Below are 27,300 nucleotides of genomic sequence, written 5' to 3'. Positions count from 1 at the left end.
CTGGGGGGGGTGGATCCTGGGGCTGGGACCGGCTGTATGGGCCATGTCCTCCCGCAGGGCTCCTGGGAGAGGGGACACTTCACTGGGAGACAGTTGGACCCTTGCTGGTGCAGAAGGAGAAGGTGCCATGGTACGAAGGTGAGCGGAACAACCCCTAAACGTCACCCATGGCCCCAAACCCACCATCCCAGGTGCCAAAGCCACCTCTGAACCCCCTGGTTTGTCTCTCTCTCTTTTTTTTTTTGCTGGCCCCAGAGCCGTGCCGCGCGGTGAAGAGGTTCCTGCTGGCCGGGCTGGCCCTACTGGGCAGCGCCCTGGTGGCAGCCACCCTGGTGGGGGGTCTGCTGGGGCTGGCCTTGGCTGTGTGGCGCCTGGGCAGGCGCCGGCGGGGACAACGGCGGAGGAGGCGGCAGTGTCCCTTCCAGGCCGAGCTGCAGACCGTGGTGGGGGCTTTGGGCCCCAGGGAGACGAAGAAAAGGGGCGAGGTGGGTCCCCCCCGCCGCAGCCTGGCGCAGAGCTCGGTGTGAGGCGGTGACCCCCCGCTTCCCCAATAAAAGACGCTTTGCTTTTTCTCTAAAGCTTTTCCCGGTGGTACCACGTAGATGCCACCACAGGCTGGGGACCTGCCACCGCACCCGGAAGCCACATCTCCCGGTGGTGGTACCTGCCAGCAGTACCAGGTGTGGAGGTGTGTCTGCAGCCCGTGGTGCTGGAGGTGGTGGCACCTGGGGTGGGGAACGCGGGTCAGAAGGCACCACTGAAGATCTTGGGCGTGGTGGCAGCCCCTTGGGGGTGGTCCCCGAGGCTGGTAGCGGCTGTGGAGGGATGGAGGGGTCCCAGCTCGGAGCTGGGGGGGTGACCAGGGTGGCTCTGAGTGTGCAAAGACACCCCCCCCTGCCCCCATCCCAGGATGGAGATCCCCCAGGCGCTGGGACCCAGCTTGACCCATGGAGGGGACGTGGCAATGGGTCCCCACCGGCTCTGTCACGGTACCCAAGCACCACCCGACGCGGGGTCAGGCTTGAAATGTTTTATTAGGACCAGCCATGGGGCAGGGTGGCCGCGCCGGGGCTGTCCCCGGGGCGAGGGTTCACAGTCGATGGGTCACAGCACCCCAACAGCAGCAGCGCATCTTGGTGTCCCCAGCGCGGGGGGGTCAGTGTGGGGCCGGGGGCTCTCCCGGCGCCCCGTAGAGCTTGCGGAGGCTGGAGTCCATCAGGAAATCCACGCTCCTGTGGTGGAACAGGGGGTCAGTGGGAAGCCGGGGGATGTGACAAGGCGGGGGGGTGGCTGGGGCTGTCCCCCTCCCCCCCCTCGGCCCCAGGCACCCTGTCCCTCGTGTCACCAGGGCCCCAGCCCCGCCAAAACGGGCCTCACCCTGCTAATCCCCGGCTCAGCTCCTGCTAATCCCTGTCCCCGTGGGGCCGTGGCCTGGCCAGACCCTGGCAAAGCCCCTTTGGGGTGGGGACCTCCCCTGCTGTCACCCCACGTCCCCTCCCGAGCCCATACCCGGGACCAGTTCCCCTGGGAGGAGGAGGAGAGCTCTGTCCCTTTGCCGTGGGGAGGGGGTGGTGGCACCTGCTTGTCCCCAGGGTGGCGTCCCCGTGTGCCCCCCAGATGGTGATGACACCTGTGTGTCCCCAAGGGGCTGTCCCTGTGTCCCCCCCCAATGGTGATGGCACCTGTGTGTCCCCAAGGGGGTGTCCCCATGTCCCCCTCCATATGGGGATGGGGTGGTGGCACCCATGTGTGCCCAAGGGGGTGTCCCCATGTCCCCCCCAAATGGGAGTGGGTTGGTGGCACCCACTTGTCCCCAAGGGGGTGGCCCTATGTGTCCCCCCCCCATATGGTGATGACACCTATGTGTGCCCAAGGGGCTGTCCCCATGTCTCCCCCCCCCCCCCATATGGGGATGGGGTGGTGGCACCCGCTCGTCCCCTTGTCCCCCCTGTACCTGTCGATGGGGGTGATGATGAGGGGGATGGCGGCCAGCCCCAGGGCGGTGGTGGCCCAGCGGCGCAGGGGCGGTGGCCAGCGGGTGAGGGCTCCCAGCAGGGCCAGCGAGGCGGCACAGAGGCGGTTGATGGTGAAGCCGGGGATGGCCACCGAGGCCAGGCTCTGCCAGACGAAGGTGTCCACCACGGCCACCCCCACCCGCGTGGCCTTCGCGGGGTCCTGCGCGTGGGCCTGTGGGGACAGCGGGGGGGTCAGCGGGTGGCGGCGGCGGCTGGGGGGGGCGGGGAGGGGGTGACACTCACGGTGGCGGCTCTCCGGCCCTTGTCGATGGCGTCGGCGGTCACATAGGCGGTGGCCACGCCGTAGCTGGCCCACACCACCGGCACCGGCACCAGCGGGCGGAAGGACTCGCCCACCTCGTTGGCGTAACCTGGGGGGCAGGGGGGGTCAGCAGGGCCAGCTGTGTCCCCCCGGGTGTCCCTGTGCCACCAGGAGCAGGGGAGGATCCTGCACGGAGGTGGGGGGTCACCTTGGACCCCGCTGACACCGGTACGGCTGGGCTACCGGTGCCAGTGCCCAGTGCTGGCACCCAGTGTCTGTGCCCCATAACCGGTGCCGGTGTCAGCGCCCGGTGACACAGCCCCGTGTCAGCGCCCGCTGCGAGGTGCCGGGGGCGGTACCGGTGCCTGCTGTGCAGCACCCCTGCCCGGTGTGCGGTGCTGGTAGCTGGTACCAGTACCCGGTGCCCTGCCCGGTGCTCGTGCCCGGTACGTGATGCAGTGCCCGGTGTCGGTGCCCGGTGACGCGTGTCGGTGCCTGGTACCCGGTGTCGGTGTCCAATGTGTCGGTGCCTGGTACCCAGTGCCGGTGCCCAGCGTTGGTGGCAGTGCCTGGTGCAATGCCTGATGCAGTGCCCGGTACCCGGTATCAGTGTCCGGTAACCGGTGTCAGTGCCCGGTAACCGGTGCAGTGGCCAGTGTCAGTGCCCGGTAACCGGTGCAGTGCCCGGTACCCAATGCAGTGCCTGGTACTGGTGCCCGGTGACACGTGTCAGCGCCTGGTACCCAGTGTCAGTGCCCGGTGTTGGTGCCCAGTGCAATGCCTGATGCGGTGCCCAGTACCCGGTGTCAGTGCCTGGTAACCGGTGCAGTGCCCGGTGTCAGTGCCCGACACAGTGCCTGGTACCCGGTGCCCGGTACATGGTGTCAGTGCCCGGTGTCGGTGCCTGGTACCCGGTGCCCAGTGTCAGTGCCCGTGTCGGTGCCCGGTACCCGGTGTCAGTGCCCAACGCAGTGTCCGGTGCCCCGTGTCAGTGCCCGATGCCCTGTACCCGGTGTCAGTGCCCGGTGCGGCGCTCACCCAGGTACCGGACCCACGTGTCCCGGTAGAGGTCGGGCTCCGCCGTCCCCATGGCGCGCGCTCCCGCCGCCGCCGCCGCCGCACGAGCCCGCCCCGCCCCCGAGCGCGCGTCACCAGGCCCCGCCCCGCCGCACGCGCCGGCGCAGGGCGGGAACGGCTCGGCGCGGCCGCGAGATGGCGGGGGGGGGGGGGGGGCGGGGGGGGCGGGGCCTGGCCGCGAGCGTCACCTCGCCCGCGTCACCCCGGGTCACGTGGGCGGGACGGGGCGGCGGGGCTGGGAGGGGCGGTTGTGGGGCTGGAGAGGGGCGGCAGGGCCGGGTTGTGGGGCTCAGGGGGTAACAGGGCTGGTTATGGGGCTGGAGAGGGGCGGCAGGGCCGGGTTGTGGGGCTCAGGGGGGCAGCAGGCTTGGTTATGGGTCAGAGGGGGACTTCAGGGCTGATTATGGGGCCAAGGGGGCAGCAAGGTGCAGTTATGGGGCTGGAGAGGGGCAGCAGGGCCTGGTTATGGGTCAGAGGGGGACATCAGGGCTCATTATGGGGCCAAGGGGGCAGCAAGCTGCAGTTATGGGGCTGGAGAGGGGCAGCAGGGCCCGGTTGTGGGTCTGAGGAAGGGCATCAGGGCTGGTTATGGGGCTGGAGAGGGGCAGCAGGGCTAGTTACGCAGCTGGAGAGGGACAGCAGGGGTCACTTATGGGGCTGGAAAGGGCAGCAGGGGCTGGTCATGGGGCTGAAGGGGGCAGCAGGGCTGGTCATGGGTCCGGAGAGGGGCAGCAGGGGCTGCTTATGGGGCTAGAGAGGGGCAGCAGGGCCCAGTTATGGGTCTGAAGGGGGGCAGCAGGGCCAGTTCTGGGACTGAGGGACAAAGACCAGAGGAGACCCAGCTCGGTCCATCCCTTTACTCCCCCCACCCCACGCAGCAGCGGCTGGGCGCGGGACCCACATAAGGCACAGAGGGAGGGGGGGGGGGATGACCCCGGGCGCTCCGGCCCCCTCGGGCCCCACTCAGTCCCCGGCCCGGCTCCGTCAGCTCCAGGGGCTCAGCCCCCTTCCTCCATCCATCCTTCCGGCTGCCGTTCTGGAGGGGGGCACCCGGCCGTCGCCGGGGTGTGTTGGGGGGGTGGCGCAGAGCAGCCACCTGCCCGTCCGTGGGGCCTGGAGGTCCCCCCCCGCGGTGCGGGGGACACTGGCTAGGGGCTGTGGTTGAGGGCCACCTCGCTGAGCTTGTCCCCCAGCTTCTGGATCTGCTGGGCGGAGGCGGCGTCGGGCCGCAGCACCTCCACGCTGTAGCTCACCTTCTTGGCGTGGAGGTAGCTGTAGGTGTTGTCGAAGCGCAGGACGTCTGCGGGAGGGGAAACCGGGGCGGGTGGGTGGGTGTCAGGGACACGGGGGTCCTCCGGGATGTGGGGGACCCCCCCCCCCCCCCCTCCAGGGATGGAGGGAGGCACTCACAGATGCCGGGCGTGGAGCAGGTGAGGGAGCCGTCCTCGGGCACCAGGTGGGAGTTGTAGCGTTGGTTGGGGTAGACCTCGGTCATCTCGCCCGCCCGCTGCCGCTCCCCGATCTTGGTCTTCAGGTACACCCCGAAACCCACGTCGGCTCCCTCCGACCTGAACTGCCACCTGGGTGGGAGAGAGGAGATGCGTGGGACACGCGCCCGCCGCTGCGCGTCCCCCCCCTCTTCCCCGGGGCCTGGAGGTCCCACCTCACCTGAGGACGCAGCCGGGGAAGAGGATCTCGTACTCGACCTGGTGGGACGAGCCGCGGTTGACCACCACCGTGTGCTCGTACTGCTGCGCCAGCTGGTCCCGCACGTAGTAGTGCTGGGGCACGTCCCCCCCGTAGTTGATCTGGAAGGGGATGGAGATGGCCGTGGGGATGGGGGGGGGAGGGAGACCACCCCTGCACCCATGAGGAACCCCGGGGAGGGGGGAGGGGGGGCGCTTCTCCTACCTTGCTCAGGCACTTGGGGTTCCCGTCGGGGTCCGTCAGGGTGCCCCCGTACTCCACCGGGATCTGCTCGGGGTCAATGTACTTCTGCAGGACCTCCTTCCAGTTGGCTGGGGGGGTGGAGGACAGCGGGTTTTGGCTGGGGGGGGGACGCTGGCCGTGACCCATGCGGGGAGCCCCAGCCCAGCCAGGGACCCCCCTCCCAGGGCTGGGGTCTCATCCCTGGGTGGGACAAAGCCCGAGGGGACTGTGGCATCCCGTTCTCAGCTGGGGACGCCCTGGGGATGGGGGGGGTCAGGACTCACATCCCAGGACCACGACCTTCTTGCGGGTGTCCTCGCTCAGGAAGTGCTTGACGAGGTTGTAGGCCACGGGGAAGATCTTGGGGGCTGGAGGGTGGATGGGGGGGAGGCGTTAGGGTGGGGGTCAGCACCCGGCCGGGGGCGGGGGGGGAACGTGAGCGGGACCCCGGGGCTGAACTCACCCTTCACGATAAACAGACGCTTGAGGGACTCGGGGTAATTCTCCTCGAACATGGACAGGAGCTGCGGGACGGGGGGAGCCTCAGGTCATCCTCCTGTCCCACGTACCCACCAGGGCATGGGGGGAGCGTGGCAGGGCACGGGCCGGGACCCCCACCCCAAAATGCTGCGGGGGGGGTGTGGGGCACCGGCGGGGACCTGCTCTTGCGTCATCCCTCGGGGCCATGAGTCAGCCCCGTCACCGCGTCGCCGCCGCAGCCCAGCCACAGTCCCTGTGGGGACGGGGGGGTCAGACAGGGAGCCCCTCACCTCCCCGTACGTCTCCACGGCCGGCTTCCAGAGGTGCTTCAAGCCCAGGCCCTCGCAGTCATACACCATCAGCACCATCTCGATCTTCTTGCCCAGCTGGGATGCGAGGATGGGAGGGGGCTCAGGTCGTGCCTGGCCCCCACGGGGACCCATAGGAGGGGGTTCCTGGCCAGCCCCAGCGATGGGGTGGTCCACGAGTGGGTGGTCCCCCCCAGCCAGAGCCTCCTCCCGAGTGTTGGTGTGGGGAGAAGGGGTGTCGCGGGCCAGTGTGGCTGCTGGGACAGGGACACGGGCTGGGGACAGCAGGGACATGGGCTAGGGGGTGGGCTGGATGTGGACTTATGGGGCTGGGGAGGACATTGGGTGGTGGGGATGGACCAGATATGGACTTATGGGGCTGGCGGGGACATGGTCTGTGGTGGGATGGACAGGACGTAGACATACGGGGCTGGCAGGGACATGGGCTGGTGGGGACAGCAGGGACGTGGGCCTGCGGGTGACGGAATGGACAGGGACCTGAGGGACCAGCAGTGACACGGGCTGGTGGGGACAGACTGGATGTGGACTTACAGACAGGGCTGGGGAGAACATTGGGTTGCGGAGATGGGCCAGACGTGGACTTATGGGGCTGGCAGGGAGAGGGGCTGGTGGGGACGGCCAGGACGTGGTCTTGTGGGGTTGGGGGAGAAGTGGGCTGGTGGGGACAGCGGGGGGACGGGCCGGTGGGGCTGGCAGGGCCGGGCGGGCGCCCACCTTCTGGCTCTGCTTCTCGCACTCGCGCTGCAGCACCTCGCAGTCGCGGAACTTGTTCTTGAGCAGGTCCTGCTTGGAGGCGGAGAAGAGCAGCCCCTTGGCGTCCAGCGGCCCGATGATCTCGTACCAGATGGGGCTGCCCTCCCGGTCGTAGCCGCACATCCCCCCCGACATGTACTTCCTGATCACCTGCGGGGAAGGGGGGGGGGTCAGGGGGACCGTGCACCCCCCCGCCCCGGCCCTGTAGGGAGGTGGGATGGGGACAGTCCCCTCCAGGGACACCCATCCTGGGGCTGGGGACACCCACCTCGGGGGCCTCCCAGGAGATGATGTTGTCAGCGTCCATGTGCTTGCGGACCTCAATGTGCTGCGGGGGGGGGGGGCAGAGCGAGCCGAGGTGAGGGGATTTGGGGACAGACAGACACCCCCCCCCCCGCCATGGGATGGGGTGCACCCCGTGGGCAAGTCCCCATTGCTGGGAGAGAAGGGTTGGGCTGGTGGCCCACGGCACGCTGTCCCATCCCAGGTGGCAACCGGGAGCTTGGTGGCGGTATCTGGGAGGTGTGTCCGTCCCCGTCCCCCCCCCCAAAAAAAAAAGCAGGGTGCCCTCTCACCTTGCGGAGCATCGCCTCCGACTTGGGCAGGTCGAAGCAGCGTGCTGCAAGAGAGCAGAGAGCTCAGCCCCGACGCCAGCGCCCCCGGCCCCACCGTGGGGTCTTCCAACCGCCCCCCCCCCCCCCCCCCCACGCCGGGGTTACCTCGGAGCCATTTCAGGAGGAAATAGTCGTCCTGGGAGGGCAGGGAGGGCAGCACGTCCTGCAGGTTCTCCCGAAACTGCGGGGAGAAGAGGGGCTGTTGGCGGAGGTGTCCCCGCTCCCACCACAAAAGCCCCAGGGCTGGAGGTTTGTCCCCTCCCTGTTGTCCCCCCCCCCCAAAAAAAAAACCCTTCCAGCCAGGACTGGGACCATCCCAGAAGAGGAGTGTCACCCTGCGCCCTGTCCCTGCCACCGCGTGCAGCCGTGATGAGCGGCCGGTCTCGGCTCTCCTCCCTGGCAGGGGACTGTCCCCAGGACGGCCACCAAGCACTGGCTGTCCCCAGGCTGGTCCCCTTGCGCAAGTGGGGGCTGTCACCCGCCCGGCTGCCCCCAGGGAGGGTCCCGCCGGCCACCCTCGCCCCACAGGGAGCAGGCGGATCAGTCCCCTTCTCCGCCATCACTGGTGGCATCATTTGGGATGGAGCTGGTCACTGGCCGGTCACCGCACGTCCCCCTGCTCCAGTGACACCCGGCGTGGGCAGGAGGGTGGCAGGGTGCAGAACTGGGGGGGGGTGTTTGGAGGCACGGGGCACCCCTGGCCACGTGTCCCCGCTCACCCTGGCCAGGCTACGGCCCAAATCTCCGTACCAGCCCGGGACCTCCCCTTAATGAAGCTGATTAGATTCTCTCCCGCTGAATTTAGGTGTAATTAAACCCGGGATTAGCTTCTTCATCCTGAGAAAAACAAGGTGCTGGCGGACGGGTTTGGCAACTCGCCTTCCTCGCCCACCTGCCACCACCGCCGCCGCGGGAGGGTTTGGGTGCTCCTGTCCCCCGGCCTGTGGGGCATCGCCCGCCCCACGGGGCTCGGCCAGGTCGGAAGGGCAACGATAAGATAAAGGCGATGGGGTGGGATTCCACCCCTTTGCTGCTGGAGGTGGAACGCACCGGGGATAAAGCCTGGCACCCCGGGGCAGGTGCCGGCCAAGGCGTCGGGAATGGGTGGCGTGGCCACCGTGGCGGTGCTGGTGGCTACTGCCGGCCGGGATGGGCATCCCCGGTCCCGGCAGACCCTCGGTGGGGCGGGAGGTTTCCCAACCACCGGTGGGAGCAGTGCGGGGGGGACCGGGGGGGGTCACCGGTGCCCGCTCCCGGGGTGTCACCGGCGGGATGTCCCAGCTGGCGAGACCCCCCCGGGACCCAGCCGGGAGGATCCTTCCCGGGGGGTAAGGGCTGGAGGGGGGGGGGGTTGGGGGGGCTCGGCCCCGGTGTGGGGCTGGAGGCGGCGGGGCCGGCAGCGGGGGGGAGGGGGAGGGATGCCCATGGCCGCGGATGCCGGAGCACAGCGGGGCGGCCCCGTGGGCCCGGCCCCGTTCCACCCACCCCCCCCGGCTCCCCGGTACGGCCTCACCTGGGCCAGCGCCTCCGCCTGCCGCGGGCTCAGGTCCCCGACGCGGCCGCTCATGGCGCCCCGGGCCCGGCGGGGGATGCGCCGCCTCTGCCGGGCCGCCGGGGCGGCGGCAGGTTGCGGAGCCCCGGAGCACCGCCCCCCCCTCCGCCCCGCTTCCCCGGGTCCGCCCCGCCCGCCCGGCCCGCCCCACCCCGGCCTTGGACCCTGCCCGCGCCCCCTGCCCGCACGGTCAGCGCCCGGCCCGCCCCCCGCTCCGGCGAGGCGGGGGCACCGGGGTACGGGGGCTGTGGGGGTCACGGGGGACTGGGAGGCTGTGGGGCTGCAGGGGGCACGGGAGGACATGGGGGCTATGGGGGAGTGCGGGGGACATGGCGGGGTGTGGGAGCTATAGGGGGTATGGGGGCACGTGGGGGCTATGGGGTCTGTAGGGGGTATAGAGGCTATGGGGGTCATGGGGAGACCGGGGGGCTATGGGGTGGGTACAGTCGGCTATGGGGCTGTAGGGGGCATGGGAGGACATGGGGGCTATGGGGGAGTATGGAGGGCAAGGGGACTATGGGGGCTATAGGGGGCATGGGGGCACATGGGGGCTATGGAGGAGTACGGGGGACATGGCGGGGTGTGGGGCCTATAGGGGACACATGGGAGCTATAGGGGAGTATGGGGGACATGGGGGCTATGGGGTCTATAGGTGGTATGGAGGCTATGGGGGCCATGGGGAGACCGGGGGGCTATGGGGGGGTACGGTGGGCTATGGGGCTGTAGGGGGCATGGGAGGACATGGGGGCTATGGGGGAGTATGGTGGGCACGGGGACTATGGGGGCTATAGGGGATATGGGAGCTATAGGGGGCATGGGGGCACATGGGGGCTATGGGGTCTATAGGGAGTATGGAGGCTATGGGGGTCATGGGGAGACCGGGGGGCTATGGGGGGGTACGGTGGGCTATGGGGCTGTAGGGGGCATGGGAGGACATGGGGACTACAGAGGAGTATGGGGGACATAGGGGCTAGGGGGGCTATAGGGGATATGGGGGTTATGGGGGGTCATGGGGGGACTAGGGGCTATGGGGGGGGGTACGGTGGGCTATGGGGCTATAGGGGACATGGGAGGCCATGGGGGCTATGGAGGAGTATGGGGGACAGGGGGGCTAGGGGGGGCATGGGGGGACTTGGGGGCTATTGGGGGGGGTACAGTCGGCTATGGGGCTGTAGGGGGCATGGGAGGACATGGGGGCTATGGGGGAGTATGGAGGGCAAGGGGACTATGGGGGCTATAGGGGGCATGGGGGCACATGGGGGCTATGGAGGAGTACGGGGGACATGGCGGGGTGTGGGGCCTATAGGGGACACATGGGAGCTATAGGGGAGTATGGGGGACATGGGGGCTATGGGGTCTATAGGTGGTATGGAGGCTATGGGGGCCATGGGGAGACCGGGGGGCTATGGGGGGGTACGGTGGGCTATGGGGCTGTAGGGGGCATGGGAGGACATGGGGGCTATGGGGGAGTATGGTGGGCACGGGGACTATGGGGGCTATAGGGGATATGGGAGCTATAGGGGGCATGGGGGCACATGGGGGCTATGGGGTCTATAGGGAGTATGGAGGCTATGGGGGTCATGGGGAGACCGGGGGGCTATGGGGGGGTACGGTGGGCTATGGGGCTGTAGGGGGCATGGGAGGACATGGGGACTACAGAGGAGTATGGGGGACATAGGGGCTAGGGGGGCTATAGGGGATATGGGGGTTATGGGGGGTCATGGGGGGACTAGGGGCTATGGGGGGGGGTACGGTGGGCTATGGGGCTATAGGGGACATGGGAGGCCATGGGGGCTATGGAGGAGTATGGGGGACAGGGGGGCTAGGGGGGGCATGGGGGGACTTGGGGGCTATTGGGGGGGGTACAGTCGGCTATGGGGCTGTAGGGGGCATGGGAGGACATGGGGGCTATGGGGGAGTATGGAGGGCAAGGGGACTATGGGGGCTATAGGGGGCATGGGGGCACATGGGGGCTATGGAGGAGTACGGGGGACATGGCGGGGTGTGGGGCCTATAGGGGACACATGGGAGCTATAGGGGAGTATGGGGGACATGGGGGCTATGGGGTCTATAGGTGGTATGGAGGCTATGGGGGCCATGGGGAGACCGGGGGGCTATGGGGGGGTACGGTGGGCTATGGGGCTGTAGGGGGCATGGGAGGACATGGGGGCTATGGGGGAGTATGGTGGGCACGGGGACTATGGGGGCTATAGAGGATATGGGATCTATAGGGGGCATGGGGGCACATGGGAGCTATGGGGTAGTATGGGGGACATGGGGGCACATGGGGGCTATGGGGTCTATAGGGAGTATGGAGGCTATGGGGGTCATGGGGAGACCGGGGGGCTATGGGGGGGTACGGTGGGCTATGGGGCTGTAGGGGGCATGGGAGGACATGGGGACTACAGAGGAGTATGGGGGACATAGGGGCTAGGGGGGCTATAGGGGATATGGGGGTTATGGGGGGTCATGGGGGGACTAGGGGCTATGGGGGGGGTACGGTGGGCTATGGGGCTATAGGGGACATGGGAGGCCATGGGGGCTATGGAGGAGTATGGGGGACAGGGGGGCTAGGGGGGTCATGGGGGGACTTGGGGGCTATGGGGTGGGTACAGTCGGCTATGGGGCTGTAGGGGGCATGGGAGGACATGGGGGCTATGGGGGAGTACGGAGGGCAGGGGGGCTACGGGGGCTATAGGGGGCATGGGGGGCTATGGGGGAGTACAGGGGCCATGAGGGAGTATGAGGGCTACAGGGGGTATGGGGGGATTGGCGGGTATGGGGGCAGTATGGGGGGAGTATGGGGGACATGGAGGGGCGTGGGGATTGTGGGCGGGTATGGGGGGCACAGGAGGGTAATGGGGGGCGTGAGGGGGTGTGGGGGGTATGGAGGGGTATGGGAGGTGGGGGGGTACAGGAGGGCATGGGGGGTATTGAGGGGCGTGGGGCTATGGGGGGCGCAGAGGGTACAGGAGGGTATGGGGATATGGGGGGACGCGGGGGGTATGGGGTGTGTGGGGCCATGGGGCAGGGGTGGGAAACGACGACAGGGGGGCAGGCAGCAGGGGGAGGGGACGGTGATGGGGACAGCGACAGGGATGGGAGATGGGGGCAGGGGACAGACGTGGGAGCGGGGATGGGCGGGGGGGGTGGGGACAGAGATGGGGACAGGGACGGCTCAGGCACGGGGAGGGGGGGGGGGCTGGAGGACGGAGGTAAGGGACAGGGGCAGGGGACAGGGGCAGGGGACAGGGCAGAGGCAGCGGGGACACCGGGCTCACCCTCCCACTGCCACTTCACGTATGGTGGCCCTCGCTCCCCGAGGAGAGGGGACCTCCCTGAGAGGGGGACGCCAGCCGGGGAGGGGGTCCTGGCCAGGAGGAGGGGTCCCTGCAGGGGTCCCACAGCCCCGGCCCTGCCACCCACAGACCTGCTCCAGCCGCGGTCCCCTGTCCCCATTGTCCCCTCCCAGGAGTGCCGTGTGTGGCCTGTGGGGCTGTGCATGTCCCATGGAGCCATGGACGTCCCATGGAGCTCTGCGTGTCCCAGGGAGCCATGTGTCCCCCCCGAATCCATGGATGTTCCAGGAAGCCACCTGTGTCCCATGGAGCCATGGATGTCCCATGGAGCCATTTGTGGCCCATGGCCCAGTGGATGTCCCCTGAAGCCACGCATGTCCCATGGAGATGTGTATATCCCACGGAACATGGATGTCCCATGAAGCCATACGTGTCCCATGGCCCAGTGGATGTCCCATGGAGTTGTCCACATCCCACGGAGCCACCCATGTCCCATGGACCTATGGATGTCCCATGGAACCATCAGCGTGCCATGGAGCCATACGTGTCCCTTGAAGCCATGGATGTCCCATGAAGTCATACACGTCCCACACAGCCATCTGTGTCCCCATGGCCCTACGGCTGTCCCACGGAGCCATCCGTGTCTCATGGAGCCATCCGTATCCCCTGTCCCACAGAGCCACTGACATCCCGTGCGTGTCCCATGATGCAGGTCCCACCTTCCTGTCCCCTCTGTGGGGCAGCGCTTACGGCGACAGCCCCCCCAGGCTCCCATTTTGGTGTTCTCCACCGAAGCCACACAGGACCCATATCGGTGACCGCCATTCCCGGCCCGGCCCCGGAGCCGGATGGTTTTCCAGGTTATTGCTTATGGGAACAAGGATGCTTTGCCATGCGGTTAAACCGGCTCCGGTCGCCGGCCGTGGGCGGAGGGGCCCTGCCCGCCCTGCGATGTAACCCCACGGTTACAACACGCCTGGGACACGGGAGACACTGGAGACACACCCAGACCCGTCCTGCGCTGCCACCGAGTCCCCGTCCCCACCGTGGCCCCTGCCAAAAGCAGGTCAGCGCCGGGGCCCGTGCGGCGGCTAATCCTCCCGGCAAATCCACCCCCCCGGGCACACGTGCCGGGCACACGTGGCCGGAGCGGGGCTGGGACGGTGGCACCAGCGGGGCTGCCTGGCACCCACTGGGACGGGGACGGTGGAGGAGTGTCAGTGGGGGGGGGCAGGGTGGGGGGGCAGTTGGATTTGGGGGTACCCGAGTGTTGGCGTGTGCCCGTGTCACCCAGGCGTTTGCCGTGGCCGTGGGGTGTGCGGATGGGGGTGGCCGTGTGTGCAGGGCCGCGCGTGTCCCCATGGCCGTGTCCCCATGTGCGCACGTGTCCCCGTGGTACCCCTGCATGGCCCTGCATCCACGGGGAAGCGGGGCTGTGGGGTGCCGTGGGGTGCCGTGGGGTGCCGTGGGGTGCCGTGGCGGGCCATGTCCCCATGCCTGGCGCTGGCACTGTCCCCGCCCTGGCACCAGTCCCTTTATGGGTCCGGGTGTGCAGTCCCTGTCCCAGTGCCCAGCCATTTCCCAGGCCCTCTCCCAGTCCCTCTTCCTGTCCCGGTCCCTGTCCCAGTCCCAATCTCTGTCTCAGTGCTGGTGCTGGTCCTTGTCCTGCTGCCTGTCCCTATCCCGAGGCTGGTCTGTGTCCTGGTCCCTGTCCCTGTCCCTGTCCTGCTGTCAGTCCCAGTGCTGGTTCCTGTCCTGGTCCCAGTCCCTGTCTTAGCCCTGGTCCCTGTCCCAACCCTTGTCCCTGTCCTGGTACCTGCTCCCTGTCCCTCTCCCGGTGCCTCTCATGGTCCCTGTTCCCATCCTGATCCTGGTCCTTGTCCTGGTCCCTGCCCCTATCCCTATCCCTGTCCCTATCTCTGCCCCTAACCCTGTCCCCATCCCTGTCTTGGTCCTGGCCACTGTCCCTGTCCTGCTCTCACTCCCTGTCCCGGTCCCTGTCCCCATCCCAGTTCCTGCTCCCTGTCCCTTTCCTCGGTGCCTCTTCCAGTCCCCATCCTCATCCCAGTCCCCGTCCCTGTCCCCATCCCCAACCCGGTCCTGGTGCCTGTCCCCATCACTCTCCCTGTCCTGGTGCTGGTTCCTGTCCCAGTCCCGGCCCTGTCCGTGTCCCACTCCCTGTCCCTGTTCCAGTGCCTGTCCCCATCACCATCCCTGTCCCTGTCCCACTCCCTGTCCCCGTCCCCGTTCCCCTCCCTGTCCCTGTCCCTGTCCCTGACCCCATCCCTGTCCCTGTTGCTGTCCCGCTCCCTGTCCTCATCCCTGTCTCTGTCCTGGTCCTGGCTCTTGTCCCTGTCTCGTTCCCTGTCCCTGTCCCCATCCCTGTCACTGTCACGGTCCCACTCCCTGTCCCTGTCCCACTCCCTGTCCCTCTCCCTCTCCCTGACCCCGTTCCCATCCCTGTCCCTGTCCTGTTCCCTGTCCCTGTCCCGGCGCCTGTCCCCATTCCAGTCCCCGTCCCTGTCCCCATCCCTGTCCTGCTCCCTGTCCCCATCCCCGTCCCTGTCTCTGTCCTGGTGCCTGTCCCTATCCCCATCCCTGTCCCTCTCCCCGTCCCCATCCCGGTGCCTGTCCCCATCCCCGTCCCTGTCACTGTCACTGTCCCCATCCCGGTCCCCATCCCCGTCCCTGTCCCTGTCCCCATCCCGGTCCCCGTCCCTGTCACTGTTCCTGTCCCTGTCCCCGTCCCCGTCCCTGTCACTGTCACTGTTCCGCTCCCTGTCCCCGTCACTGTCCCGCTCCCTGTCCCCATCCCGGTCCCCGTCCCTGTCCCTGTCCCGCTCCCTCTCCCTGTCCCTGTCTCCCCGTCCCCGTCCCGTCCCACTGCGGACTCTCTGGCGCCCCCTGGCGGCGGCGGGCGCGGGGCGGTTCCTCCGCGGCGGCAGGGGGCGCTGTGGGGCGCTGCGGGACGGGGCGGGCGGGCGATGGCGGCGGTGCGGGCCGCGCTGCTGGCGCCGCTGCTGGCGCTCTGCCGGGCCGGGCCGGGGCCTGCGCCCGCCGCTCGCGTCGAGGTGGCGGTGACCGGGCCCGGGCCGGGGGACGGGGATGGGGCCGGGAGCGGGGCGGCGGCCGGCGGCTCCTACACGCTGCGTGGGGCCGTGCTGGGCGGCCGCGGCGGGCCCGGCCGAGGGGCTCCGCGGGAGGAGGAGGAGGAGATCCGCGGCCGCCTGCTGCTGGTGAGCACCGGCACCGGCACCGGCACCGGGGGGGACACCGGGAGGGGCACCGGGGGGAGCCGGCACCGGGGATGGGACCGCGGGGAACCGGGCACCGGGGGGAACCAGGCACCGGAGGGAGGGGGGCGCCGTGGGGAACCAGGCACCGAGGGGAGCCGACACCGGGGGTGGGACCGGGGGGAACGGGCATCGGGGAGAGCCGGCACCGGGGGGAACCAGGCATCGGAGGGAAGCGGGTACCGGAGAGGCCGGGCACCGGGAGCTGAGGGGGTTTTGGGCACAGGGGAGGGAATGGGGGAGGGGGGAGCAGTGGGAACTGGGGGCACTGGGAGACGCTGGAGGGGGGCAATGGGCACCGGACAGTGGGGGGGAAGGATGGGGGGAGCAGTGGGAACTGGGGGGGCATTGGGAGACACTGGAGGGGGAGCCAGTGGGCACCGGGGGGAGTGGTGGGGGGAGCAGTGGGAACTGGGAGGCACTGGGGGGGGGGGGCTGCGGGCACTGGGGGGGAATGGGGAGGAGCAGTGGGAAGTGTGGGGCACAGGGGACACTGGGAGGAGGCTTTGGGCACTGGGGAGGGGGAGCAGTGGGAACTGGGTAGCACTGGGGGGGGGCTGTGGGCATTGGGGGTGCAGTGGGCACTGGGGGTTGGTGGGGAGGCCATGGGTATGGGGAGGCAGTGGGGCAGGCAGCCGGGGGGTGCTGCTGGCCGGGGGTGCCCGGCGGCAGAGGGGAGGTGCAGGCAGGGGTGGGGGGCAATGGGGACCAGATCTCATCCTCTCTGTCACCCCAGCTGCTGTCCCCGTCCCCGTGCAATGCCCGGCTCCCCAGGGCACCCTGGGGATGCGGAGGTGCTTTGGGGGTGCCCTGAGCCTCGGGCGTCCCCCCTGGCTCTCACCCCGGCTGACGCTGCCATGTCCCCCCCAGGTGGGAGACGCGGAGCCCGAGCTGGGCGCTGCCGACAGCTGGATTGGCGTGGTGCCCGTGGGCGAGGAGCCGGCCGAGGTCCCCCGGGGCGCCAAGGAGGAGTCCTTCACCGCCGCCGTTGTCAGCAAGGTGACTCCTGCTGGCCCAGGGACCGCCGTGGCGTTTGCTGGTCACAATCCCGCAGGGCACCTCCTGTGGGGGCTCCTCACCAGATTGGGGGCGGGGGGGGGGGGGGGGTCCTGCCCTGTGCTTGGTGACAGGTGGGTCCTCGACGGGGCTCCCGGGCAGTGCCAGCCCCTCTTGGGTCCCTTGGGCCCTTCAGCCAGGGCAAAGAGGCAGCGGGACGGGAGCCGAGGGAGGGCACAGCCCAGCTGCCCGTCCCCCTGCCTGTCCTGCCCTCTGAGCCTGTGCCCTCTGCCTCCGCAGATGAAGCGAGCCCTGGTGCTGGGGGCTTCAGCCCTGCTCATCCTGGCGCTGAACCAGAACGCCATCCGGGAGGTAGGAGAGTCCCGGCGGCGGGTCCCCGAGCCGGTCTCGTGCCCCGCTGACGGCTCTTGCTTTCCTTTCCGATGCAGCTGGATGTTTCCCAGCTTCTTGCCAAGCCTGTGATCGTGATCCAGTCCTCGGACAACGTTACCAAGCTGCTGGGAGCGCTGCTGCGGTACGGGCTGGGGCAGCGGGAGAGGCTGGGCGAGAGCCGTGGCTCTGCGCCTGGTCCCCTGCCTGGCTGTGACAGCCAGGGGCTGCCCTGGGAGGGGTGTCTCTCTCACAACGCATCGCGTTTGCAGGGCTGGTGACGAGCTGTCCCTGTGCCAGGTGGGGCCGAGACGTGTTTCCAGGGAGGGTTTGAGTCAGATCCAGCCCTTCCGCAGGGCTTGAGCCCTTCCATGGGTCCCCATGCGGTGGCAGGGGCCGGCAGCCGCCTCGGCCAAGATTTTTAGGAGTCTCAATACAAATTTAGCCAAGCTGTCTGGTTATCAGCACGGCACCGGCATCTCCACCTCCTTTGGTGGCGTTTATTCCCACCGCCTACAGTTTTAGGCCCCCCCTCGGTCCTTCTTACACGTGGTAAATTGGTGTCGCGGATGGGGAAACTGAGGCACAGTGATGGGAGGGAGAGACCTGTTCAAAGTCGCCCAGAGGACTGGGCATGGCTGGGAAGGGGGATTCTCGTTGTCACCTCCCCTGCGTGTTCCTCTGTCCCCGGTGGTCCCCCTCAGGGGCGGCTCAGTGTGGGCTGGCAGTCCCTGCGGGGAACGGGGAGCTCCCTGGCACTGGGGCGCTGCGGGACGGGTCCTGCTGTGCCCACGGCATTGACGCTCTTGCCTTGTGCTCACCAGGGGGCTTCGGGCAACGGCGAAGATCACGTACCAGGCGGTGCTGCTGGAGAACCTGGTACGTAGGTCCTCCTCCTCCTGGTGGGAGGGCAGGGGCATGGCCGTAGGAGCCAGATCCACGAAGGCTGTTGAAGCTGCCGGTGCCTCGGTTTCCCCAGAGGCTCGCTCCGTGGGAGCGGGGCAGCTGGCAGCCACCGGCGGTTCCTCCTCCCCTCGACACGTGTGACCCAGCCAGCGCGGCGGGTCCCCCAGCCTTGGGCAGCGCCGCGAGCCCTCGCGGCCATCGGCAATGCCGTCTCCTGCCTCGCAGGGAGTGACCCTCACCCTGTGGTCGACCTGCGGCCTCTCCCGAGGGGGTCTCTACGGCGAGTGGCAGGGGGTCATCTGCACGGGGGAGAACAGCTCGCAGGTCCAGGTATGTGCGCCGGCGAGGGCTCCTCATGCAGCCGGGGTTCCTGGCGTGGGGGCAGCGGCAATGGCAGGGCTGGGAGTGGAGTGGGGGGGTCTCTGGTTCGCCCCCCACCCCAGTCCCTGACCGCCCGCCGGCGCTGTTCCTGCAGAAGTACCTCCAGCAGCTGTGGAACACCATCCTGCTGATCGCCCTGCTCCTCTGCACCGGGGTCATCGTGCAGGCCCAGCGGCAGTCGCGGCAAGAGCCATCGGAGCAGGATGCCGAGGTGGGAACATCTCTGCTCTGCTCCTCGCCGGGGACGCTGGCAGCCAGGGTCTGAGCCTCTGCTCTGCCTTCGCAGCTGGACCTGAAGCAGCACATTCGGCGGCGGCTGTCGGCACTGAAAACGCGGCGGTACCATCCTGGCAAACCGCTCCAGAGCCGGGGCTGCGAGATCGATAGCTGCGCCGTCTGCTTGGACCAGTTCCACAAGAGTCAGGTACGTACTGGGGGGGCTGGTGCTGCGCTGGGAGGCCTGGAGCCTGTCCTGGTCACCGCTTGGGACCACCTGTGCTCGAGCCGTCCCTTTGCTGCCCGGACTGGGGCCGGGGTGTCCCTGCCAGGAAGCCACATGGCAGAGGATCATCCCCCTCCCCGGGCAGCGGGATGGTGGCAGGGTTGCGACCCAGCCGCTGCCATCCCCGTACCCCCACCCGGTCGGGCTCACGTCTGCCATCCGCTTCCCTCCCCGCAGTGGCTGCGGGTGCTGCCCTGCTCCCACGAGTTCCACCGGGACTGCGTGGATCCCTGGCTCCTCCTGCAGCAGACCTGCCCTCTCTGCAAGCGCAACATCCTGGGTGAGAGCCGCAGGGACCGGGCTGAGGGCTGGCGAGCAACCGGACCCCCCCCCCCCAGGCTCTCCGTGTGATGGCCTTCCATCCTTCTCCCTTCCAGGGAACTGCTGCACCGAGAGCTAGCTGGCCCGATGGACGCGCTCCGGGGACAAACCCATCGCCGCTCCGGGGAGAGGGAGGGGGGCAAGGGGTGCTCAGTAAGCGGCGCTCGCTGCCGGAGCGGCTTCGGCACGGCTGTGCCCGTCGCAGCGCCCGGCCATTTGGAGAGTGAAGGATCTCGGGGCTCTCCCTGCTGGGCGTGAGTAGAGGGGTGGGGGGGGTCCAGACGGCCAGTGCCAGGGGGCTGTGGGAGCGGGTGCTGGGAAAGGACACTACGGGGGGGGGCACCCATGGGTGTAATGGGTTGGGGCACGCAGAGCCCTGGCCTGGCTGCACTCCTTCCCTGCTTGTAGTAATTTTTCTAAGTCTTTTTTTGTGGGTTTGTTGGGTGGGTTTTTTTTTTTTTTAAATCTATTTTCTGATGGCTGTGACAGGGTGGGCTGAGCCCGGCTTGGGGCCATCTTGCACCCGGCGTGAGCCCCTCTGCCCCACGGGTGCCTTGGGTGGCAGATCTGCCGGGGACGGGGGTGGCAGGGCTGCCGGGCGACCTGTCGCATCGCCGCGGGAGGGCAGGGGGAGTTGAACGCTTTATTTATACTAACTTATTAGAAAGGATGGCACGAGTCAGCTGCAGAGACCGAACACGGGGCTTGTTTGACCAAACGTGTGCCGCGGTGGCCGGGGACTCGCCGTGAGCCCTGAGCGGCTCCTGTTTCACGCGGCGGACAGAGTCTGCTGGGCTGCAGCATCGCGCGTGTCCGTCTCTATTAAATACAGAGCAAGGACAGGCTGCCGTGTCCTGTTGCGACGTTGTTTGGGGGTTCAGGGCCAGCCTGCACGGGTGGCTCCGTGGTCCCTGGCCCCTCTGGGTGTTGGTGGCTGCCGGCAGAACAGGGAGAGCCGCTTTCCCAGGCTGCGGCTGTGCCGGTGAGCCAAGGGCAGCTCGGACTCCTCAGCCCCAGCCCAGCTCTGCCTTCCTCTTCAAAGCAACGTGGCCACATCCCCGTCACCTCCTGGGAATGTTTCTTGGCATGCGCAAAGACGTGCTGTGCCCAGGCATTGTCCGGCTGACGGCACGGTCGGAGCTGTGCTGGGGACTCCAGCAGCAGCTTAGCCGTGGGTGACAGAGCTCCAGCGCCCTGGAATGTCCCTGGCCCCGCTTGGCTGAGTGTGCAGGGGCAGCTCCGCACGCCCAGGGAGCGTTTCCCCCTCCCCGGGGGCTCCTCGCCTGGTGTGGGTCCGTCCCATGGCTGCCGGCCAGGGAAAGGCAGCCCCAGCCTGGTCCCTGCAGCAGGGGCTACTCCCGGGACTGCCGTGCTGAGAGAGAAGAGAAGGGGACGCACCAGCCCAGCCCCCTGCGCCCTCACCCTCGCTTTTACCACAAGCCACAGCCTTGCCCAACGGAGAGGGACAACAGGGGAAACTGCACGGACCCGTTCGGAGCCGCAGTCCTGCAAAAAACAAAGTGAAGCAACAGCCGGAGGCCGGCTGGTGGCTGAGCCGGGGCAAAGCCGCTGTGTCGACCATCTCCCTGGGCTTCCTACGCCTGCTGCGTGTGGGCTTGATGGGACCGGCAGAGAGCCCGGGTTTCCCAAGGGAAGGCGCCTTCATGGTGCACAAAGAACGGGTAACGAGGTCCCACGGGGCAGGGCAGGTGGCTGCTTGTCAAGCTCTTCATTTCTGCTTCAGTCTCACGAGCGTTTATTTGCGGTGGCCGCCGGTGCGGCGAGAGGCGAGGGGCAGCATTCTGCCTCTCCTCCTTGGCTCGGGGGGGCTGAGCACCAGGCCCTCAGCTGGCAGCGAGAGGCAGGGTCCGGCCTTGCAGGTGGGCTCTGCTGAGAGCGGCTTTGACCGCTGGCTGCTGGGAGCTCGCTGCCGGGCTTCACCGGCGCGTCCGTTCGTCCCGGTGCTGTCCCTGCTGCCTCGGCTGCCGGGCCGCCTGCGGGCGATGGGAGCGGTCAGAGGGGAGGAAGAAGAGGGACGGTCCCAGCCCCTTCCTCTGGGTTCCGACTCACCCTGCGTCCTGCCCGCCGCCCTCCCCGCCGCGCTGGCTGCTGAGCTGAGACCACAGCTGGGTCTGCGGGACGAGCTGGGGACGAGAAGAGGGGGGGGGTGAAATTGCCAGCCCGTGCTCAGCTCCAGTCACAGCCCCTCTGGCCTGGGCAGCCGTCACCCCTGAGCCGGTGGCGGTGGCACAACAGCCACAATGGGGCTGATGTAAAGGAGCTGGAAACCAGTCCCGGGCACCTCAGCCAGGCAGCTTTCCCTGCCAACACCAGTTAACCCAGACCGATGTCCCAGTAGCTCCTGTGCCCAGGCCCTGGAGCTCAGCCCCGTGCAGGCTGGGGAAAGCAGCTGCTGAGTCGCAGGGGACGTTGTGTGAGGAGCCCCGCAGCCTTTTGCTCCTCGCAGCCTTCTCACAAGGGTACCTAAACAGGGAACAGGTCCCTGGAGGATGTGGGACAGCGGCAGGGGCCACGGGGTGGTGTCGGGGTACACACCACCCCGCTGGCGTGTGCGCCCCTCTCCCTGGCGGCACCCAGCCCGCCCTTGCTTGAGCGTGGCCTCACCTTTAGCACGCCGTGCTCAGCAGCTGACTTCACCTTGGCTAGCGCCGACCTCAGCCGCGCGTTCTCCTGCTCCAGCACGCTGATCCGGATGCTGTTGGCCTGCAGCTGCTTCTCCATGTCCTCGGTCAAGCTCCCGGTGCCTGCAAACAAAATACGAGGTTCTCGCAACAGGAGCTGGAGCTCAGCCCGCTGCTCCCTGCCTGCTCAGAGGTGTTGGCAGCAGCCCTGGGTGGCTGCCCGCTGGAAAGGAGCTTGTCCCAACTGGGGAGCATCAGCACAGCCTGGGAGGCGGCAACTGGATCCCAAAACCATGCCAGCTGAAGCCATGAGGGCAAAGCAAGCTCTGCCCGTGTCCTGGCCCTGCTTTGCTTCCTGGCCCAGAGGTGGGATGAACAGCAGCCATGTAGGGAGGCGTGTAAAGACGGCAGCAGCTTAGCACAGCCCAGGGCCTGAGTCCTTCCTGGCTGTTAGTGGGAGAAATGGTGTTGTACAAATAATGCTGGTGCATCTGGGGCTGGCGGGATCCCCTGGGAGACCACAAGGGCACTGCGGGGAAAGCGGGCGCTGCGGCCCTCTCCCTTACTCTCAAACTGCGTCTCGACGGGGACGTGGAGCTCGGGGAAGAACACCAGGAGCCTCTCCCGCTCCTTCAGCTCCCGCGCCTGCTCCTCCAGCCTGGACATGTTCGCCTGCAGCTCGGAGACAGTCTGCTCCAGGTTCAGCTTCTCCCGCCGCAGGGCATCCAGCAGCTCCTGCGGGACACAGCAGAGAGGCGCTGAGGTTTGCAGTGTGCCCAGGGGGGAGAGGGGTCTTCCCCCAGGGGGTCCCGGGAGGAGATGGCCACGTGGCAATGTCACATCAGAGTCCCCCTCCTGGGAAAACTCTTGTCGATGGGTGGGGGACGGGGCAGCGGGTGGCTCCTGACACCCCTATGTCCCACACCAGCAGCTCCCCAGGGAGCCCCGCTCCCACAGCCCCCCCAGACGCATGCTGGCTGCCAGCACTGACCTGCTGCGCCCGTAGCTGTTGCCCGCTCTGCTCCCGGTGCTCCTCCAGCTGCTCTGCCAGCCTGGCCTTGTCCTCCTCGGCCTCTCCCAGGCTGGCTTGCAGTTCCTCACGCTCCTGGTCCAGGCTGTCGAGCTGCTGCAGCAGGGCCCTCTGCTTGGCCTGCAGGGACTGTACAGGGCAGGGGAGCCCGCATGGGGCTGCTGCTGCACCCGCTCACCACCACCCTCACACAAGCTCAGCCCACTCCCACGGCACGCTGTGGGGCTGCAGAGCAGCTCCAGAGCAGGGGAGAGCGAGCCCGGCCATACCTCCTCGTGCTTCAGCATGCTCTCCACTTTGGCCTTCTCCTTCTCCAGCTGGGTGGTGGTGGTGCTCAGCTCCTGGCCCAGGCTCTCCCGCTGCTCGGTGAGCAGCTGCACCTTCTCCTCCAGCTCCAGCAGCCGGCTCTTGGCCACCATTGTCGTCCTCATCTCCTCCAGCAAGGTCGTCTTGGTCACCTCTGGGGAGAGACACAGAGCACCTTTGGCCAGGCTGGGCAGGAGGGGAAGAAGCTCCCAGATAAGGTGTTCCCGAGGGGGCCCTAAACCCTCCACAGGCCCTGGCGAGGGGGAGGCAGGTCTGACGGGAGGGCTGCATCCCCCTGAATTTCCACCAACGCAAGCCCACTCTGGTGCTGGGTAATGTTTGGGCATTGTAATGAAGGAGGCTTGTCCTCCCCGCCATTCCCACCGGCTGGGTGACGTCTGGGCACTGCAACGAAGGAGGCTCATCCTCCCCCTGGTTCCCACCAGTGCTATACCCGACCAATTCTGGGGGAGCCAGGCGTTACATGGGTGTAAAACGCTCGTGAGATGAGAGCAAGGCAGGGGGAGTGATGCACCAGCCGGGTGAGCCCCAGGGGTCCTTACCCAGCTCCTGCACAGCAGCCTGCTTCGCAGCCAGCTCCTCCTTTAAGGCAGAGAGTCGCTCTTCCAGCAAAGCAGCTCCTAAATCAGCACAAAACCACTACTAAACATTAAACAGCTCCTCAAAGGAACTAAAAGGAGGCAGCAAACGGCTACGCCAAAGCATTTTTCATCCCGTGACTGTATTGTGCTGTGCTTCAGCAGGGAGGAGGCAGCAAGAGGATGTGGACAACCAGCTCCCGCTGTCTGCGGTTACTCACAGCAGGGAACAGCCCCGGCACCTACCAAAATCAGTGGCAAAAGCCCTGCTCACGGTGGCGGGATCAAGATTTGACCACAGACTCCATGCTTCTCCTGCAAATACCCACGGATCTGGGAGGGGATGCTGGGAACAGCACTGTACCTCTCCGTAAGTCATCCTTGTCCCGCTCCAGCCTGGCTACAGCCTGTAAATACTCTTTGTGCTTTACTTCCAGGCTCTGCTCAGCCTCTTTCCTCTGCTGCGCTTGGGTCTCCTTCTCCGCCTGAAGCAACCGGGAAAAGTCCTCAACCTGTTTCTGCAGCTTGTCCTTCTGTTTCTGCGACTCTTCCAGCTCAGACTTCAGAGGGTTGACCTGCTGCAGCAGCAGCTGGAGGTGTTTGCTGATCCGGGAGAGGTCCTTGCTCTGCTCCGAGGCCCAGTAGCTCACATCCGTTGCAGAGAGGGTCCTTCTCCCTGTGGGCTCCTCCACCATCTCCTGGAACCTGCTCAAAGCCGAGGGGATGTTCTGGCTCCGGCAGATGCTGGTGATGGTTTTGCCGACCTCGCGGAGGCTGGCCTGGGCGCTGGCGCAGGTGGCGCAGGGGCCCAGAGATGACCCAGTCATCTGTGAGGGGATGCTGTGGCTGCTCTCGGCCGTGCTGCAGGCAGCCCTGGGCAGGGAGCTGCGCAAGGCATTGCCATCTGGTACACAGACACCCGATGACAGGCACGGAGAGGCAGACCGGGCAACTTCTGTGGAAGTTCTTAACTCCAAAGCAGCAGGCGAGCAGCGTTTCAGGCTCTCCTTCTTCGGTTTCTCAGCCTTGGGGGTGGATTGCAGTGTGGGGTTCTCCTTCCTGCAAGCCTTCTTCTGGTGGAGAGAGCACAGAACAAAACCCGGGCTCAGATTAAACAGAGTCAGCTGCAAATGATCCATAAGAGCCCAAATACAGAGGCGTGAAGCATGGGGACAGGACACCAGTGCAGCCAAGGAACGACGAGGGCAGCGAGCCCTTCTCTTGGGAGGAGAGGAGTTCCTAGAGCTTGGAGGAGGGCAGCTACCAAGCGCTCAGATTCCACGTTCACTATGCTCCATTACAACCAAAGCTTGTGGCCAACAAGCAAAATTAATTAGCTTCCCACTCCCTGATGCCGGGTACAGGGGAACTGAATTTTTACAAGCTGCCAGGCAGCTTTCCAGCCACCACCACCGGAGCTGTGGTTTCACGATGGGAAGCCTCAGCAGTGAAACCTGCTCCCCGCCTCCCCTTCTTGTGACTGTCCCTTCTTTCCTACCTCCTGTGCTGTCTCCTGGTTACGCCAGATGAATTATTGTGAGACTTTGCCACAAAAGGGATCATTTTGGGGGGCAAAAAATGCAAGGGAGTGGTGTAGTGTTTTCACCACACATTATTTCAGTGATTTGAGCCAGCTCAGCCTACAAACAGTGGGGTGGGCAGAGCTGCAGGGGCAGTAAATTGGCAGGAGAATATTTTTCCAAGCAATAAGGACAGCCAGGCTCGCCCATCCTGAGATCCTGGTGGAGGAGAATGGATCCAGCGGCATGGCTGGGAGCAGTGGTGAGAGGAGGGAAGGGACTCAGGCCGGGAGGGGACAGTGCAGGACAGATGCGTCCTGTCTGACACACAGGTCAGCACTCGGAGGGTAATGAGCCAGAAGCACATCTGGCATGGCCACCGCGTGTGTCACAGGGCATCCCCAAGAAGGATCGTGATCTCAGCACAGTCCAAATCATTTGGGACATTTCCATGAGCCCTGCACTCAGCACATGGGGCCCCACAACACTCAGGGCCCCCAGATGTCCCACCTCGGCCAGGAGCTGCTGGTAGAAGGCCCCCAGTTTCAGCATGCTGCACCAGTACCTCCTCGCCGTCAGCCCCGCGGACATGCAGGGTCCCACTGCCTGCGCCGGGGGGACGGCTTGCTCGCTGAGCAGGTTTTCTGCGTAGCCCGTGAAGCTCTGAAGCAGCAGCAGCAACCTTTTTCAACAGAAACAAAACGCAGCTTAGAGCAACAGAGTATTCGTAATGGAGAATGGGCCCTTAGCGTTTAAGAGTGCAATGAGCCTGAAGGGCCAGTGCCAAGGCAAGTGAGGTTGTCACCCCTCCCCATCCCTGGGAGAGAGTGATTTTGGCAAAGGAGGGTGGATATCAGCGTGCCTGTGACCCCTCCCTGGCCTGAATCACTCCACGGAGCAGGGTTTAGTGGGATGAAAATCCTCCTGTGGCTGCCGGGACACAGGCTGCATGCGCTGCTTGCAGCCAGTCACTTCCAGTTAGCCTCTACCAAAAGATTTGGGGCACCCACGCTGCCGATCTCAAACCCTAATTGTCAGGGCCAACAGCTGCGTGGGAATGGCTCATCTTTTAAAACGGAGTCGTATCTATTTCACCCAGATTGCAGAAGGCACCTTTGCCTCCCAGGCCTGTAAGTGCAGCTGTGTCTGAGTGTTCCCAAGATTTCAGGGGGCAATTTAATGAGCCTGCCCCCATCTGCCCACGTGCCCCCGGCTCCCATGCAGAGCGGTGGCTTGCTCTGCTCCTTTGTGGCCAGCATTTGTGCTGGTAGCTCTGAGCTCTCAGCAGGGAAAGAAGTGGAGGTTTAAAACTCAGTGTAGAGCCGCAGAACACGAGGCCGAGGTGCTGGCCCACTGCTCATCATGGAAACATGCAGGGGAAAAAAGCATCCAAAACACTCAGCTGCATTCGACAGGCTGGACACACAACTGTCCCCTTCCCTGTGGGGGTAAGGCACCACTCTGCCAGCCAAGCTTCTTTTAAGAGGGGTGGCTGGGGCTGGCTTTGCCTTCTCACCTGTCGATCACCAGCTCCAGCAGCACCACGTGGGAGTGCTGGGTGAATTCGGGATCGTTCTCGGCGTAGCTGTACCGCTCCAGCAGCGCCGCCAGGTCCAGCTCGCAGGACACTTTATCGGGGAATTTCCAGGAGGGGAAACGCACGGCCCCGGCCCGGGAGGAGACGTCGGCGATGGCTGCCTGCAGGTCCCTCAGGTCGGCCCGCAGGCTCTCCATGCAGCCGGGGTGGCCCAGGAGGTGCGCCATGTTGCTGAGGTGGCGGCACCGGGCCTGTGGGCAAGGGCCTGCAGGCTGCAACAAGGCCCGCGGGCTGCGACAGGGCCAGGGCCGGAGGGATAGCCCTACAGGGGACAGGTGGCTGGGCCAGCACAGTGGCTGCCGGCGCTGGGGACCCCCGGGGGGTGCTCCAGGGAGTCCCGGGGCGAGGAGGGGCCGGGCCGAGGCCTGTTCGGGGTCGCGCCGACAGGGACGCGCCTACCCGCGCCGCCGCCCGCTGCTATGGCAACGGCGCAGGCCACGCCCCCCGCCACAATGGTACAATGGTACGCTCCTCCTGCTCCGCCCCCTCCTTTAGGGATCCCCCCCC

At 66.8% G+C, this 27,300-nt stretch overlaps 4 protein-coding genes across 7 annotated transcripts; 1 reads left to right on the top strand and 3 right to left on the bottom strand.

Annotated features, from left to right (window-relative positions):
* Positions 1–1,021: 1,021 nt before the first annotated feature.
* On the bottom strand, positions 1,022–3,433 carry MTFP1 (mitochondrial fission process 1). Its single transcript, XM_054219603.1, has 4 exons — positions 3,316–3,433; positions 2,259–2,386; positions 1,955–2,187; positions 1,022–1,232 (listed from the first exon to the last, which is right to left on the bottom strand). The coding sequence occupies exons 1-4, from the start codon at positions 3,365–3,367 to the stop codon at positions 1,157–1,159; spliced, it is 489 nt and encodes a 162-aa protein (XP_054075578.1). The 5' UTR covers positions 3,368–3,433; the 3' UTR covers positions 1,022–1,156.
* Positions 3,434–4,187: 754 nt separating this feature from the next.
* On the bottom strand, positions 4,188–9,107 carry SEC14L2 (SEC14 like lipid binding 2). The gene is made up of 12 exons (XM_054220048.1): positions 8,973–9,107; positions 7,565–7,640; positions 7,421–7,464; positions 7,114–7,173; positions 6,807–6,995; positions 6,054–6,149; positions 5,747–5,807; positions 5,568–5,651; positions 5,266–5,372; positions 5,023–5,162; positions 4,765–4,934; positions 4,188–4,654 (listed from the first exon to the last, which is right to left on the bottom strand). Exons 1-12 carry the CDS (start codon positions 9,024–9,026, stop codon positions 4,503–4,505), a joined length of 1,233 nt encoding a protein of 410 aa, XP_054076023.1. The 5' UTR covers positions 9,027–9,107; the 3' UTR covers positions 4,188–4,502.
* A 6,187-nt stretch (positions 9,108–15,294) lies between these two features.
* Positions 15,295–19,945, top strand: RNF215 (ring finger protein 215). The gene is made up of 11 exons (XM_054219892.1): positions 15,295–15,546; positions 16,474–16,602; positions 16,900–16,971; positions 17,049–17,134; positions 17,814–17,868; positions 18,121–18,225; positions 18,371–18,487; positions 18,563–18,700; positions 18,956–19,058; positions 19,156–19,353; positions 19,764–19,945. Exons 1-10 carry the CDS (start codon positions 15,295–15,297, stop codon positions 19,176–19,178), a joined length of 1,080 nt encoding a protein of 359 aa, XP_054075867.1. The 3' UTR covers positions 19,179–19,353; positions 19,764–19,945.
* CCDC157 (coiled-coil domain containing 157) lies at positions 19,511–27,229 on the bottom strand. 4 transcript variants are annotated; one of them, XM_054219888.1, is made up of 10 exons: positions 26,713–27,229; positions 25,707–25,878; positions 24,041–24,749; positions 23,641–23,718; positions 23,041–23,231; positions 22,733–22,900; positions 22,308–22,476; positions 21,725–21,864; positions 21,170–21,243; positions 19,511–21,093 (listed from the first exon to the last, which is right to left on the bottom strand). In XM_054219888.1, the coding sequence occupies exons 1-10, from the start codon at positions 26,958–26,960 to the stop codon at positions 20,856–20,858; spliced, it is 2,187 nt and encodes a 728-aa protein (XP_054075863.1). In that variant the 5' UTR covers positions 26,961–27,229; the 3' UTR covers positions 19,511–20,855. The 4 variants fall into 4 exon arrangements, with proteins under 4 accessions (XP_054075863.1, XP_054075865.1, XP_054075864.1 ...); XM_054219890.1 differs by having other exon boundaries at positions 21,758–21,864; XM_054219889.1 differs by having other exon boundaries at positions 24,041–24,746.
* Positions 27,230–27,300: the final 71 nt, after the last annotated feature.

This window comes from Rissa tridactyla, chromosome 13 (genome assembly GCF_028500815.1).
Source record: "Rissa tridactyla isolate bRisTri1 chromosome 13, bRisTri1.patW.cur.20221130, whole genome shotgun sequence".
Classification (NCBI taxonomy): domain Eukaryota; kingdom Metazoa; phylum Chordata; class Aves; order Charadriiformes; family Laridae; genus Rissa; species Rissa tridactyla.
Note: the sequence above shows the minus strand (reverse complement) of the source record. Positions and strands in the feature narration are given on the sequence as shown.